Genomic DNA, 17280 nt, shown 5'->3' on the forward strand with positions numbered 1-17280 from the left:
TGCAATGGAGCCTCCTAAATGAGGACCTGAGAGTTTAGGAATCTTTTTTTAGAACATTTAAAAATTCACCGTAATTTCATCTTTTTGTGACTTTGATTCTTGACTTGAGGCTCTGATGTGTCCTTGTCTGGATGAAAGGGAGCGCAAATGCAAACAAGTCGTCCAGTTGTCCATTAGAAAGAGAGCCTCTTTTATTAGTATGATCTGTATGTCGCCTTTAAGAAGTCCACGAGTTACGGAAGAGAATACACTTAAGAGTTGAGATGCAAAAATGATGTATGTAATCTGATAGCATTCTTTCATTCTTGTTCTGCTGAATCCTGTCAGCTCACAACAGGTAAAGTCATTAGTTATCCATGGAAAATATCTCACGCAACAGAACAGAACCGGTCCCATCTCCCCGTCCCTTTTCACTCTATGACCCGTAGCACCAGATTGAATGTCGGTGCCAACCAGTGTAACTGGAAGAGGACTGCAAACACAAAGACAAGAGCCATTCCACTTTCACAAGACCAGCTTTAATACCAGTTATGATCATGGTTAGAAGCGCATGAGAAAATGACTAGAAAAATAATAAAAAAAATACCAAACCAGAAGAACGGATGATACAAGCAGCATTACAAATACAATAGTACAACAAGGAGACGCAGATTAATCGTATGGTCATTAGTTAGTCATAAAGTTGGCCACATGCCAAGTGATGGACATCTTGATCCCTTGGATCTAAATGGAATGACCAACGAAGACCAGAAACCCATTGGGCGCTAGCTTTTGTGCGAGCCAATCGTGCACCCTGGGAAACACACACCCGCCCACACACCGCACACACAAAAAGAATTTAATAAAGCTCAACATTTTTTTTTTTTACATTTGATATTGTTTCCAGTCTATGTTAATAAAGGTGATTTGTTTTACGTGAACCTATGAGCTGTAGCCTGCCATCCCGCTTTGAAAGTGAATTATCAGAACCTGTAAAGAGGAACTTAGAAAGACATGTGTATACCATATTGCCATAAAAAGTATTTTGGCATGCAAGTGCTCTGTACATTTGGCAGTACATGAAATGTTTCTTGTTTCTTCGCTTACATAGTCCAGAAATGTGACTTTCTTCTGTGGATGAAGAAAATGACCCCCACAGGACACCATGATGTGATCAAGTCAAGAGCGTCTTTTGCACACTTGCGGCAGATTTCCTGTTCTTTATGCATAGCAATTAGCTGAGTTCTGCTGCTGCAGTCCTGAGCCTGATGAACAGGTGCTCCTGTGGGGCTGCAAGGTCTTGGCACTAAGAAGCCACTCCAAAGAGGTCAGCAGGCAATTTCCTCCAGTGTCCCCAGTGCAGTCTGTAGTGGCACATTCACAGTGTGGCTAATGGTTTCAGAATGGTTTGGTATGGTTTCGCAGGTACTCTGGGAGAGAAAGAGAACATCAGTGTTAACTCTGAGGATCCACAGGCAGGCTGGGCATTGGGTTTTACTTGTATCTTTGCAAGGATTCACATTCAAGTACAAATTCAGGCAGAATCTTTTGTTTTGTGGGAATGTCCCATTTAATAGACTTCATTGTGCTTCACTTAGAAAAAATAATGCAAACATTGTCATTCGGATAACTGCCACACATCAAGCAACTGGACATAGAGCTTTGTGGAGACTTTTGTGAAAATAATGCTTCTATAGTAGTATGGATGTGGGCCGTTGAATTAGCGAGCATTTAGTTTAGCGGAGGTGTTTAGAAAGAGGTCTTATTGGATATTGTAAGAAATAGTTTCACAACTGAACTAAAAATATCCTGAGGTTAATGGGCTTGACCTAGGGCCCGGTGCCTAGCATTATTTTCTTAAAACATGTCAAACCCTAGAGAACGTTCTTTGTCATGTCTTAACCCTTTTTAACTTGGTGTGTTGTGTAATAATAGTCGACAGTCTATATAGCACGTTTCAAATGCAAGCTTATTTAGAGTATAAATATGTAAAGGCCCATAGAGGGTTTATGTCTAGAAAAGCTGAATCAGAGAAAATGCGTACTAACCACCACATTTTCTAGCAAGCTATCCAACAGCCTATATGCCAAGAAATGTAGCTGTACATCAAATCACATAGTCGTTGTGTCCTAGTGTGATGTAACTGGTGCTCATGTAAAGTGCTCCAATTTCTATGCGTCAGGTTCGCGCAACATGAAACTAAAAAAAATAGAGCAATATAATGGTCGAAATTCTGCCTGATCAATTGTGAAACAGGTCTAAAGCTCAGCACTGTAACTATTTTTATTGTAAGTCAAATCATCTATATTATAGCCTTATAGCCCGCCGTAGAGGGCTATACCGGCTATTAAAGGCCCTCTCCAGCGTTAAAGGCCCCTAGCCGAAGGCGAGGGCCTTTAACAAGGGAGAGGGACTTTAATAGAGGTATAGCCCATCTACAAAGGGCTATAAGGCTGTTAGAACATTCTGTCACTAGAGGACAGAATGTTCTAACAAAAAAAAAGCCTTTTGGGAGCGTGAGGGGATTGGAATCCCCTCAGGGTCCCTGAAGCCTTTGTTCACAGCCAGAGCTGTGAACAAAGAAACATTGGAATGTTGGAGCTCCAGGCTTACACGAGCCATTATAAGCCCAGAGCACTCCATTCTTTTCAATGGAGCTCCCAACATTCCAATTTTCTAATATTATTAATATTCTGAGGGCTGGACCAGGAGAATCGTGTTATTGCTCAGTAAGCTCAATAAATGTTACACTGGCCAATGCCCATGTTATGTGTTATGTTAGTATTTTATAAAGCGCCTGGTTACTCCCAACGGATATTCCTTGCCTTCTGCTTAGACTGTGCTAGTAGATTGTAGATTGTCTGAAAAACAATGTCTTCAGATCTTTCCAAAACTTACTCTCAGAAGGCTGCATCCTTATGTCTAAGGAAATAAGTTTCCACTTTTTCACTACCAAAAAACAGAAGGATCTGCCCCTAAGCAAGCTCTGTAGACTTTAGGGATCCTCACCATAGTGGTGCCTGATGATCTAAGATTCCTCCGTGGCTGATAATATTTAACCAGAGGGAATAAAAAACGTGGGCCTCTGTCATTTAAAATTCTATGGCAAAAGCAGAGTACTTTAAAAGTCACTCTGTCTTGAACTGGACGCCAGTGTAACTATGCGAGGGTTTCGCCCAGTGAAGCTCGCCATGGAATTTTTGCAACATTGGGGCAGTAGAGTTCTGTACCCTCTGCAGCATTTTTTGTTTGCCTTAGGAGGCTCCAAGATACAGCACAGTGCAATAATCTAGGCACAATACTACCAGTGCCTGGATACATTTACATAGCTGCTACTGGCAGTAAGACTAAGATTTTTCACAACACCGGCCAGTGTGGAGATTTGATGATCAAAGCTCAGGGCCGTATCGAACGATGGTGCAAGAAGTGTGAATGGGGGATCTGTGAGGCACAGAAGCCTCTATAGGTCAATGAGTGGACATCTTAATCTTGGAAACTGCTTATAACTGATGAAAAAAGGTGGAGTCTACAATCTTTAAACCACAGTAAAGGTATTTTCACATCTGTGGTTAGAGAGGTCAATAGACAGTACCCCTTGAGCCCTTATAACAGAGAAACAACATATCAGTTCAGGCACTTTAGGAGACTGCTGATTTCCCCTGTGTTTTCAAAGGACAGGTAATGCCTTTTTATTTACAGGTAATCTTCATTAATCCAGGCCCTGTTGGCCTCGTCCCATTCCATGCTAATGGAGATGCTCATCTCTTTGACAGAAAAAAGAACAGAGGGATGCTTGGACCCCTAACCCCACCCCTCCCACAGGAAGTACTTAAACAGGCCTTATCCAGCATTCTGACTGTACTACCAAGCCACCAACAGGAAGGCCAGACATCCCGGAGGGAGGGAGGGGCATAGGGAATGTGAAGAGGACAAAGGGACCAGGGGTAATTAAGATTTCTGGTAAGCAATAGGGCATTAGCCCCAGGTCCCCCCAGTCCTCACCCAATTCCAAACTAATGGAGCATATCAAAGCCAGCAACCCGGTCATCCGAACCCCCAAGAACCCCCAGGACCCCACACCGAATAGAAGCATCTCAAGTGAAGCAAATGAAAGAACGACAGAAAAACACAGGCAGGAGCACAACACCTGCAACAACCCCCATTCAAACAACAGGGCCAAACCCCCCAAAACACGCAGGAGACAACCAAGAAAAACAAAAAAGCAGCCAATCCACAGAGCTGGCACCCAGAGGGCAGCCAACCAACACCTTGAACAACCCTGAATCAACCACAGATGAGGCGTACCTGACAAGGAAGCACCAGTGACCCCCGCATTAGAAGGGGCAGCAGAGAGCCATGCACAGAAGAACCAACAAGGTGACCAGACACACCAGGAAGATAGGGCCACACCAACAGGGACACAACCAAGGACTGGAAGAACCAGCACCAGCAGCTTCAAGGAGACACATAGCCATAGAAAAACAGGACAAGCAGGGTTCCATGCCCCACCAACCTAAATCCAAACCCAAAACTGCCAAGCAGAAGGCAGCCAGCCCGAAGGCGACAAGGCAAAGACAACACAAACCACAGAGACCTCAAGCCCAAAGGGGAGATTCAACCAGGCTGCCAGCAACAACCAGCACAAGGTCCACCGGAACAGGGCACAAAAAGCCCAGCAGTGCGTCCAGCCGGCAAGAAAGCAAACAAGCACAGGAACACCAGGCAGCTCCACAGATCGAGCAGCAAATCCGACAGAGAGCAACTCCCAGCAGACAACGGAAAAAATTTAGAAAAATGTGCATATGTGCTATGGGCTTCATCCATCTGCATTCAGTAGTATAGACTAAGTCGATTTCCGCACTGGGGTTATAGGAGCATGTGGATATAGTCATATGACTACTGGATATCTGTGCCTAGGCATCCTACTGAGAAAGTAAAAGAAAGAAACACAAAAGCACACTTAACCAGAGATATAAATCTCTGCATGTATTTACTGGCTCAGAATACAGTTTTGCAATGTATGAGCTAATTATAGCCTGGTTACTTTTAAAGGCACACATCCAAATTAACCAGATGAAGATTAGAACAAAACAATAAGAGCACCCCTTTCTTTCTATATGATCGAGGACATGCTTCTTGGCTCGATGAACACTATATGAGGGCTTTTTACTTGCTCATCCTTACTTTTAGCTCCTGTTTTGATGCATCATGGAGGTGGGGATAAAAACAGAACTTTTTCCCTGAATAAAATAACTGCATTCCTAGGAACTAAACAGAGGTAGTTGGGATATTTTACCTGCCTGAATCACAGTCTCAGAATTTTGTGCTTTCGGAATAGCTGATAAGAGTATATATATACTATCTGCAACCATTTACCTCTTTACTTAAGAAGCAAGAATGTAATCAATTGATCAGTACTTGTTAAGCGCGACTGCTCACCCGTGAGGGTCTCAAGGCGCTGGGGGTGGGAGTGGCTGCAGGTTCGACTGGGTGCTGCGGGTCAGTCGAAGACCCAAGCCTTGAGATCCTTCCTGAAATGGCTAAGTGACGGGGATAGCCTGAGGTGGAGAGGCAGGGTGCTCCAAGTTTTAGCCGCAAGGTAGGAAAAGGATCTTCCTCCGGTCCTGGCCTTATGATTCTGAGAGACGGTAACAAGAGCCAGTTGGGCGGAGTAGAGGTGTCTGGAATGAGAGGTGGTGGTTTAGGTAGGCTGGTCCGGCGTCATGGAGGGCTTTGTAAGCGTGTGTGAGGAATTTGAAGGCGACTCTTTTGTTGACTGTGAGCTAGTGGAGTTCTCGTAGGTGTTCGTAGATGTGGCTGTGGCAGGGGGTGTTGAGGACCAGTCTTGCTGCTGTGTTTTGTATGTTCTGTAGTTTTCTGAGGAGTTTCTGGGTGATGTCTGCTTAGATTGCGTTGCCGTAGTCGAGTCTGCTGCGGATGTGTTTGTGGGCGACTGTCTTTCTGGCATCACTGGGGATTCATCTGAAGGTCTTTTGAGGCCGGCGAAGAGTGAGGAAGCATGATGAGAAGACGGTATTGATCTGGTGGTTTATAGTGATGAGAAGTCCAGTATGATGGTGAGGATCTGTGCTTGGTATGTGGGCATTGAGGGGGGGTTTCCTAACGCAGCCGGCCAACAGGATTCTTTCCAAGTAGAGGTGTTGGGCCCCAGGATGAGGATTTTGGACTTGTCTAAGTTGAGCCTGAGGCAGCTGACTCTCATCCAGGTGGTGGCAGCCGTCATCCCCTTATGGAATTTGTTTCTGGCGATTGTGTGCTCGTTGGTGAGGGAGAGGATCAGCTAGGTGTTGTCGGCGTAGGAGACAATGTTGAGTCTGTGTTCCTGACTATGGCAGCGAGCGGGCCATGTAGACATTGAAGAGGGTTTGGCTCAGGAAAGAGCCCTTGGGACTCCGCAACTAATCGCGTGAGTTCTAAGAGGAACGGTGGCTGTCTGACTTGCTGTGTTCTACTAGTGAGTGAGGAACAGATCCAGTCCAGGACTTTGTCGCAGATGCCGGCATCATGAAGTCTCGCGCTTAGGGTGAGGTTGAGATGGTGTCGAAAGTGGCCGAGAGGTCCAGGAGGGTGAGGGCTGCTGTTTCTCCCCGGTCGAGGAGAGAGCAGAAGTTATCGGTGGCAGTGAGGAGGGCGGTCTCTGTGCTGTGGTTGCTTCGGAGCCGGATTGAGAGTCCAGGAAGTGGTTGGCTTTGATGAACTTGGAGCATTTAGTGTTGATGACCTTGGCTGGGAAGGGAAGCAGGGAACTGGGTCTGAAATTCTTGAAGTCTGTTGGGTCTATGGATGGGATCTTCAGCATGGGGTTGATCTTGGCGTGTTTCAGGTCGTCAGGGATGGTGTCGTCTCGATTGAGCAGTTGATGGTGCAGCGTAGTGTGGGGCAATGGTAGTGGCAGCTCTGTGGAAAATGTGGTGCCGGCAGGGGTCCAAGGGGGGTTCCAGAGTAAATGCTCTTTATGGTCTTGAGAGTGTTGTCCGTGGTGAGAGGGGTCCAGTTGAGCAGAATTTGTTGGGGCGGCATTGTCACGTTTGGTGGTGGTGGGTGGAGTGATGTGTGAATCTTTGGTGTCGAAGCTGTCATATATCTTGTGGTGAAAGTAGATGTTCATATTGTTGCAGAGGTCCTGGTACAGTGGAACTTCTATGGTCTCTGTGTTGGGTATAGCGAACTCCTTGACAATGGCAGAGTTCTTTGCTGTTGTGTGCGTTTGCATTCATTCTGTATTAGTGGTCCGTTTTCTCAGTGGTTTAGAGGAGGATGTGGTGTGTGGTGTCAGCTTTAAAGGTTGTGTGGGATTCTGGGTTTTTAATTTTTCTCCAATCCTTCTCGACACGTTTACAGGTGCATCTGGACTCGTGGAGGGGGACAGTGAATCAACTGGCTTTCTTGGGTGCTTTCTTGAGGGGTGCCAGCACATCTGAACTGTTGGAGATCCATTGGTAGAGGTTGTGTGCTGAGGTGTTGGCATCTATGGATGTTGGCGGTGTGGTTGTGCTGAAGGAGGCGGTGAGATGTTCTTCAGTGACCTTGCTCCAGTTGTGGCGGAGGGGTGGGTTTGGTGAAGGCAAAATATACGCAGTGATGGTCAGTCCAGAGGAGTTTGGAGGTGTTGTTGTAGGTGATGTTTTCGCTGGTGGAGAAGATGGGGACGAGCATGTGTCCTGCTGGTGGGTTGGAGAGGTGACTAGCTGCTTGAGTCTGATGGCATTGACAATCCAAAAAAATTATGTCAATAGGTCTGGCTTTCAAAAGACTGTTGTGTGGTAATGTAAATCATTGCAAGTAAAACACATGGGAATAGATATTTATTTGTGTGGAAGCAAAGAACTGTAGAATAATAAATAGTATTGGTGCCAGTGAAAATGTCAGATGACAGTTGCACTGTCAAGCCAGACCTAAAAATCCACTTAGGTTAATGACTTCTGTCCACCCATCAGGGCGGCTGCAAAAGAAAAATAACATAACTTATCTAGTTAAAAAAGAGACCTTAATAGCATTCCCAGGCCATGTGTGTGTTCTGAAAATTCAAGCTTATACAGTTGGATAAATAAGCACAATGATCACAGCTGGTTGAAGGCAAGCATTTGGTTGTGGAAGCTCACAACTTCTGCCCAATCAAAATAAATATGTACTCCTTGCCCCTGAGAGAGCGCAATTTGAATAAAACGTATATCCGAGCCATATTTACAAGCATATCGTATAAACGTAGGAATGAAATGTATATCGGAACGAGAAGTTGACGCTTATAGCATAAAGTTAACAGATGTGACCAAAGTAATATAGGAAACATAACTGTATTTACTCTTGAAAGTGCATTAGATTTAGAAGGCCCGTATACGTAGTGGGCTAATGTAGAAATGCTCACGAACAGAAGAACGTGCAAAGTAGAATTCATGTACGCGTGTAACTTTAAATACAGAAACGGCGAGAAATGTAACATGGAGAAATGTGAAGAGATCATATATAACGATGTAACAAATGAGAATATAAAATTATATTCTATGTAATTTATATTCTATGTAAAATGTATTCACATATAAGCAAGGGATTTGCTAAATGCGATCATATATAAATGTGCTAAAGGTTATACTGAGTAGAAGAAGTTTGTAGGAATGTTAGAAGAGTTAGGTCATTTGTGATTATAACCTGACTGACCAAGGGTTCGCAGGAGTGTAGTCCGCTGTTGGTAATTTAGTGGGCTCACAGGAGTCGTGAATAGCCTTGATGTGAACGTGCGAGCCAAGGAGTCTAGTTCTTGTTAGATTTAAGGTGACAATGTTGGACGAAGTTTATTGCCTAAACATGAGAGGAGATGTTTGGAATTTGAGTCTTGTTTTGAAATGACCATTCACAGGACCAAGAAAGGTTACGCATATAGTCGTAAAGAGTAAAGTTCTGATAAGGTGATAGACTTTTGCTCCGAAAGTGTCAAATGTAACTTCAATGAAGTCACCAGCAAGAAGACGAAGATGGCGTCTAAGGAGAAAGGTCAACTTAACGGACGACGCGAAGAGACGAAGCCATGGAAAGAGCTGAAAATGACATCATGGGGGAAAGTCCGTGGTGGGCGTCGAAGGGGCGTTCCACCCACACTGTGATTGTGTATTTTAGGGACAGTACCCCGGGGAGAAGATAGCGAGAGCGAAGGCGATTAGCGAGAACAGCGAGAGGCAAGTTAGGAGCGAGCGCTGAGAGAGATCAGAGCGCAAGAGAGCAGTAGGCCGAGGACCCTTAGAGAGCGGATGGGTAGGCAGAGAGGGTACTGCTTCTTAAACTTAAGTTACCTTTAGAGGCTAAGAGAGTTTGAACTTCTTAGGGAGTCAAACTGCTGACACCTTTTTTAGGGTACTAGAAACTTGCGAAGTAGGGATGTCACTTAGTATAGAGTAGGGACAGATTTAACTTGTATTCTTTTTTTTAGGTGACGCAACGGAACCACATCATATCTATGTTCTTTAATTTGTTGATTCTGGAACTGACTTTAATTGTATTCGTTTGTAGATTGAGGTTCTTTAGGGAATATATGTTCCTTCTAGTTCCTGTGTATTTGTTAAATTTTATCCTGAGAGGATTGTCTTTGCAACTTTTCTTAATTTTATATTAAAACTTTTAAACTTCATCAGTTGTAAGTGGTTCTTCAGAGTTGCGTCAGTTTATGGGGTTTATCTAACCTATGCGGGGTTTGTCTTTTACTCAATGACAGAAAACAACCGATCCAAATTTGACGAATGAGATATGTTATCAAATTGATCATAAAAGATATTAAAATCTCATTCCCCGCAGTTGGTAGCAGAGAAAGATGGTTTTCTTCTTGAGGAAGACAACCTAGGTCAGGTTTAGTTTACCCCAAGGTCCCTAGTCATCGACGACCAGAAGAAGAATCCCTGCCGAAGAAGGTGCTGACGGTGCGTCGAGAGAAAAGCAGCAGAGTCGGTCGAGAGTGAGTATAAGGGTCATGCGTTGTAAGATTGCGGTGTTTTATGTTGTTCCTGTGTTGTAATGTCAAGCGGAGTTGAATGCCTGTAGTGTGATTGAGGGAAGGTTGTGAGCGCGCGCAACCGGATAAAATCTTATGTCCAGAGAGGACTTAAGTGGTTCGGGTGTATCGAACACCCAGAGTAATTTGTCTACCATATAAAGGGAGTCATGAGGTACCATTGATCGCCCGACAGACCGATGATAGGGGGAGCGTTTGAGTGAGTGTATGAGTAACGGACGCTGGTCGTACGTTTACTGTGTGTAAGTAACCTATCAGTTAAGGCGAGCGTCTGACCGTAAGAGGAAAACGTCTCGCCAGTTGAGGTAGCAATTACAGTTAGACTGTGGCCGTACAGTCAGAGAAAAGTGATCGCTTGGACGGAAGTAGTCATTTTTCGGCGTATGAATGAAACGCATGTAAGACCGCAAGACGAGTTGAGAAAGGAGGGGAACTGCTGCAGAGGGGACGAGTGACGTCAGCGTAGAGTCGCGCTGAGATTGGTCGGTTAGCGTAGAACCGTGTTGGGATAGGTTGATTAGCGAGAGTCGCACAGGGAGTGGTAGTTGTCATCGGGACGTAAATAAGGAAGAGAATTAATAAAGGAAAATCGTAGATTATCAAAAATGAAGTGCTTTAAGAGCTTAAGGGCAATCTTTAAGAGAAATAGAAGAAACTTATATGCTGGAGAAGAAGCTCCACCAGAAGGCACACCAGCTTATCATATGGCAGTAAATGTAGGCTTACACTCGATACTATGGATCTCCGAGTGGAATAAGCTAACAGAAGGGAATAAGGAACTGACGTTTCCGAGATTCGGAACGTTTAAGCTAGAAGTGTTGAACCAACTAAAAGCAGTAATGCTTGCAGCGAGACCTCTACCGAGGCCAACACAGTTCGAAGCACTTAGTGCATGGTTTAGAGCAGCACACGAAAAGAATTTAAAGAGGCACCAAGAAAGAGTGAGACGATCAGTAAAGGCAGTGCAGGATGCGAAATGGGATGAGGAAGCTAAGAAGTGGAGAGTGCAAAAGATAGAAGCAGACAAACTGTTCACCATGATAGAAGCTACGGGAGAAAAGAAACCTCTAGAAGAAGATGAGGATAGCGAGACAGAGGAGGATCTAATAGAGAGACTATTAACAGATAGACCACCTCCATACAATAGCGAAATCGCAAGTCCCGTACTACAGCAAGAGGACGGAGCTAGATGGGGGGAATATAAATCGATCCCAGTAACAGAGTGGGATACCAAGAAAGGTGAGGAAGTACTTCAATCTAGTTCCGAACAGAGAGTAGTAGGAAGATTCGTGGTCCAGAAGGTGCCAGAAACACAGCATGCAAGATCGTATCAAATGCCAGACGCTCTACAAGTACCTGTTACCATAGGCCCTATAGTGTCGATCTATAACCCAGAGGGGGTCCAGCAGGAGGAGCAGGCACGATGGGACAGGGAAAGGGCAGAGATGGAGAATAAGAACAACGCGATAAATCCTCAGAGGCAGATACTAGCACCAGTGAGTCAGAGTACCCCATTAGATTCCGCAACGGGTCCCTGGATAGAACAAGGGGGTCAAAGAGGATCAATGGATTTGAGGGGACCGAAACCGAAATCCTATAAGGAATTAAGGGAATATCTGAAAGAATGGGATACTGCCGAAGAGACTCGGAATAAAAGTTTAGAAACAGGAGCAGAGTGGAGAGACCAGGATAACAAGATCCTCTCTCATTGTGGAGCTGGCGAAAGCAGCCCGGAGTGGGAGAGAGGGAGTCAAGGAAGCAGGGGAGATACTTGCCCTACTACCAGTGGCAATAGGCAAACCTGCAACGACAGGAGCGCAGGGTGTGGGGAAGTGCCTCGCGTCACCTTTAGTGAGGGAGAACGAAGGACGCAGGAGTACCGAAACACTTTCAGATGCACACACCATACCCCGGATGAGAATGTGCAACATTGGAATCACGGGAACATGGAGAGTCGTGAAACGTCTCGACATGCCTCCGGTGATCACGGACGGAATCACAGGAACATGGAGAGTCACGAAGGGTCTCGCCATGCGTCCGGTGATCAAGAACGAAGTCATGAGAATATAGGGAGTCGCGAAACGTCTCGCCATATATCCGGTGATCACGAACGAGATCGCGGGAGCATGGAGGGCCATGAAGATCCTTATCGTTTGTTGAGCGACACCAGACAGCAAGCGAGTTACAGAGGTTTAGAACAGCACGGAGGATCCTATCTCGTATCTGGAGAAACCGAGCCGAAAAGACGGAATGTAGGGTTGAGGGATGGAGCAATGTTCCACCACACCCCAAGGGAAGATGGAAAGGCTTGGGATCCAGAGAGGTGGGAACAAAGAGATGGAAGAAAAATTCCTCATAACTCACCTGTGCTTAGGCGTAGGGCGCATAGTGGAGGTGAGAGGGATGTAAGAGAACAACCTAGGACTGACGTACTGAGAGCTGAAATAAAAGCAAGACGCATAGATGTAATGAGTCTAAAATCAGACTTGGATGAAATAATTGACGGCACAGTAGCAATAGAAAGGTTAGAGCTGTACGATCCAGATGAAATACTGTTTTTATCTAAGGATGTTACTCGAAAAGCAAGGGCAGCTCATGAAAAGTTATCTGAATTAGCAGAAAAGTATATGATAGACATGTCACGAACAAAAGCCTTACAGGCCAACCATAGGCTGAATTGCACGGATCGAGACCTAGATGAACGAAGAACGATTGGGCTAAGAGTACACATAAGGGAACTAATCATGTGTATCAGAATATGGAGAGATCTGGATAGATGGGAGGAAAAATGGTCCAAGAGGGGATCTGTCAGAAGGAGTGCGCTTGTGAAGTCCCAGGATACAGACCTAATGCGAATGGAAGCTTTCCCTTTGCGAGAAATCGCGAACGGAAACTACGTTCATGTACCCTGGAGTAGGGGGGATTTAGCGGCATTCACTAATTCTTTCCCGAAGCTTAGAGAGAATCCCGTGGAGTGGTACAAGCAGGTAGAGAGATTCGTGAAAATCTCTAAGGTGCTGTGGATCGATTTGAACACCTTGTTCGATATCGTAGTACCCGGAGATTTGTGGACGGCATGCAAACTTAGTATTGAATGGCCCACTTGTGAGCCTCCGAGAGATACCCAGACAAATGGTCCATCAGAGAGAGTCATGGAAAAATACGAGAGAGTAATAACATGGCTAAAAGAGAAAGTACCGGTGCAGGACATAGACTGGGTTAAGATAGATCGAACAACTCAGGAGCCTAAAGAGACCGTTCACGAGTACTATGAGAGATTGCTGAAAGCGTTTAAACAGTACAGTGGGTTGGACGTAATGGATCCTAAAGACATAGGACAGTTTGTGTCGAAGTTTGTTCTCGGATTGAGACCAGACATAAGCCTGATGATCCAACAACATTTAATCTGCTGGCAGAACAAACCTTTGGATGAGATTCTGAGGTACGCAAGGTACTGTAGCGATGAGATAGATTCAAAGGCAAAGAAGCTCAAGGAAAAGCTGATGTTAGTACAGATGCAATCAGCTGGAAAGGGTGGACAGCGGCAACAGGGAACAGGAACGCCAGCAAAGAAACAGAATAACCAGAGCAGAGATGAGGAAGAAAGACCGAGACCGAGAATAGATATCGCGACACTGAAAAGGACAACCAGGTGTCATCAGTGTAACGAGGTGGGACATTGGAGACGCGAGTGTCCTTACAATGTCGAGACAGGCGAATTAGAACAGGAGGAGGAAGAGGTACAGAACAACGTGGTTAAGGGAGCAACAGTCCCGAAGGGAAAGTTTATCAAGGGGGGGACTCAGACTCCTCGAGCCCCGTTTCCTCAACCGCCTCGCATTGCAAATGGAGGGAAAACCTATAGACAAATGCCATTGTTCGTAGGAGGAGAAGAATGCTACTACATTGATCCTCTTACAGGGCAACGAGTGAATAGGGAAGAAGACTGTACTTTAGGAGCAGCCCTGGAAGTAGATCAGAGAGGACCATACGTAGAGGCTGAAGTAGCTGGATGTCCTACGACCTTTTTGGTGGATACGGGGGCCACTAGATCCACGTTGAGATCAGCGGTAGTCCCAGGTCTGCCGATATCAGGAGAGATGATTCAGGTGGTAGGAGTCGCAAACAAGAGGATGATGAATCCTCTGACGGAACCAGTGTCAGTGAAGATAGGGAATTACAGTGACGAACATCAGTTTGTGATCTGTGATTCTAGCCCGGTGTGTTTACTAGGAAGAGATCTGTTGTGTAAACTGAATTGCACAATACATTGCACACCTGAAGGAGTAGAAGTGCAGACCAACGATGAGGATGCCGATTTCAAGGTTGTAAATTCGCAGGAATGTGTGGAACTATATCCTACCTTAACAATGGAGGAACTTCCACAGGACTTGAGGGAGAAAGTGTCAGCTGAGGTGTGGGATTTTACTGGAGAAGAAATAGGATTGATCAAAGGGGTAGAACCAGTAAAGATCATGGTAAGACCCAATGCCGAGTACCCAAGAACACCACAATATAAATTGACACCGGAGACGATTGCAGGAATAAAGCCTGTGATCGAATCCATGATTAAACAGGGAATACTGAAGGAGATCGTGGGTAGTCCATGTAATTCCCCGATTATGGGTTTACAGAAGCCTAGTGGAAAATACAGAATAGTGCAGGATCTTCGAAAGATTAATAATATTGTTGTCTCATGTTGTCCAGTGGTACCGAATCCATCAGTGATATTGTTTCAGATACCGTTCCAAGCTGAATGGTTTACAGTGATAGATTTGTGCCAGGCTTTCTTTTCGATTCCTTTAGATGAAGATAGCCAGTATCTTTTCGCTTTTAAGCTGGAAAATCGCGTTTTAACATGGTGTCGTATCCCTCAGGGGTATACAGAAAGCCCATCGATTTTTAACCAGCTATTGAAGAAGAATCTTGAAAGTCTAGTACTGCCCAAGAATTCGGTTCTGGTCCAGTACATAGACGACCTCCTAGTTGCGTCAGAAACTGAGGAAGCTTGCAGAGTAGACACTATCACCTTACTAAATCACTTGGCCGAGAACGGACACAAGGTGTCTCCAAGTAAATTGCAATATTGTCTTACTGAAGTGCAATACTTGGGCCATAGGATTGAAAAGGGAAAACGGAAAGTGTCTCCAGACAGAATAGAGGCGATTATGAAGATGAACGCGCCTAAAACACAGAGAGAAGTCAGGATGTTTCTAGGCATGGTTGGTTATTGTCGACAGTGGATAGCCAACTTCTCACTGAAGGCAAAGCCGTTATTACAGCTGACGCACAAAGGAGTGAGTGATCCGGTACCATGGGACAAAGACTGTTTGATGGCGTTTTTGCAGCTGAGGGAGGACTTGTGTCGCACCCCGGCTTTAGGAATGCCTGATTGCACGAAACCATTTTTGCTTTACTGCTGCGAAAGAGAGGGATGCGCTTTAGCAGTTTTGGCCCAGATACATGGAGATGCGCGTAGGCCAGTTGCGTATTTTTCGGCTACATTAGATCCAGTAGCCGCAGCGTTGCCCGGATGTCTCAAATCCGTAGCCGCAACGGGTGTCAGAATTGAACGTTCTGAAAGCGTGGTAATGGGACATCAGTTAGTGGTGTATGTACCGCATTCTGTGGAATTGTTAATGACCAGGACCAAGACTCAGCATCTGACAAATAGCAGGCTCACACGCTACGAGCAAGTCATATTGGCTGCCGAGAATGTGACCCTAAAAAGATGCTCCGTCTTAAATCCTGCAACTTTGATGCCACTTCCAAATGATGTGGATGATGAAATTTGTACAGATCATGACTGCCTTGATGTGACTGAACTATGCACCAAACCGAGACCAGATATCGTAGATGAGCCATTGACTGACCCCGATGAAATTTTCTTTGTTGATGGTTCATGCGTAAGAGACGATATTGGTCAGCTGAGAGCAGCTTATGCAGTTTGTACAATCACCAGAGTTGTAGAAGCCGCTTGCCTGGAAGGAGTACACTCCGCTCAGGTAGCTGAAATTATTGCTTTGACGCGTGCCTGTTTAGCAGGTAACAAACTTCGAGTCACCATATACACCGATAGCCAGTATGGTTTCGGGGTAGTTCATGAATTCGGGCAGTTATGGTCTCAAAGAGGTTACATGACCTCCTCGGGTTCTCCCATTAGGAATGGAGAATTCGTGAGACTATTGTTAGATGCATTGCAAGGTCCGACAGCCATAGCGGTTGTCAAATGTGCTGCGCACACGAAGAATGTAGACTTTGTGTCGCAGGGCAATCGCTATGCTGACGAGGTAGCGCGTTACTGCGCAGAACAAGGTTATTCTCACACCAATGTAGAAGTGGGAGGAATACAAGAGAGAACTGAATTGACAATGTTGTTAGACACTGTAGATACGTGGGATGAGCTAAAGAGTGTTCAGGAGAATGCACCAGATGATGAGAAAAAGGGCTGGGAAACAGCTGGGTGTATAAAAAGTGAAATGAACTTTTGGATCTCTGCAGATGGGAGAGCAGTTTTACCAAATGAACTTGTTAGTCCAATGGCAAGGAAATTGCATGGATCAGCACACATAGGTAGAGATGCTATGGTGAGAGTATTCAGACAAACGTGGTTTAACCCAAAATTCAGAGTAGCGGCAGAAGCAGTATGTCAGCGATGTGCGATCTGTCAGCAACTAAACGTAGGAAAGAGAACACCAGTCACACTGAGTCACATTGGGAGGTCTGGGGGGCCTTTCAATAGGATGCAGCTTGATTTCATAGAAATGCCTAAATGCAACAGACTCAGATACGTTTTAGTGATTGTCTGTATATTTTCTAGATGGGTTGAAGCATACCCTACACGTAGATGCGATACACTTACGTTAGCAAAACTGTTACTTAGAGAGTTGATACCGAGGTTTGGGGTGCCATCCTCTTTGGAATCGGACAGAGGAACTCATTTCAACAGCGAAATAGTGAAGATGCTATGTTCAGCTTTGGGTATCGATCAGAAGTTACATTGCAGTTATCGACCAGAAGCTTCAGGGATTGTAGAGCAAATCAACAGCACAATAAAATCCAGACTTGCCAAAGTTTGTTCATCAACATCTCTGAGTTGGCCAGACGCACTACCAGTGGTTCTTATGAGCATACGTAGCACACCAGATAGACAAACAGGTCTCTCTCCACATGAAGTGCTAATGGGGAGAGCTATGAGATTGCCATCGGTTCCGACTGCAGCGTTATTGAACATCACAGACGACTTGATTTTGGACTACTGCAAGGGACTATCTGATGCCATT

At 45.2% G+C, this 17280-nt stretch overlaps 1 protein-coding gene across 1 annotated transcript in view; it reads right to left on the reverse strand.

Moving 5' to 3' along the window:
- Positions 1–505: 505 nt before the first annotated feature.
- The window catches only part of LOC147716912 (acid-sensing ion channel 2-like), a 1907803-nt gene continuing 1891028 nt past the window's right edge, over positions 506–17280 (reverse strand). The window contains exon 10 of the mRNA XM_086923796.1: positions 506–1409. Within this exon, the coding sequence (XP_086779922.1) occupies positions 1308–1409 (102 nt within the window). The 3' untranslated portion in view covers positions 506–1307. The remainder of the gene's footprint in view (positions 1410–17280) is intronic.

This window comes from Lissotriton vulgaris, chromosome 5, assembly GCF_964263255.1.
Source record: "Lissotriton vulgaris chromosome 5, aLisVul1.2, whole genome shotgun sequence".
NCBI lineage: Eukaryota > Metazoa > Chordata > Amphibia > Caudata > Salamandridae > Lissotriton > Lissotriton vulgaris.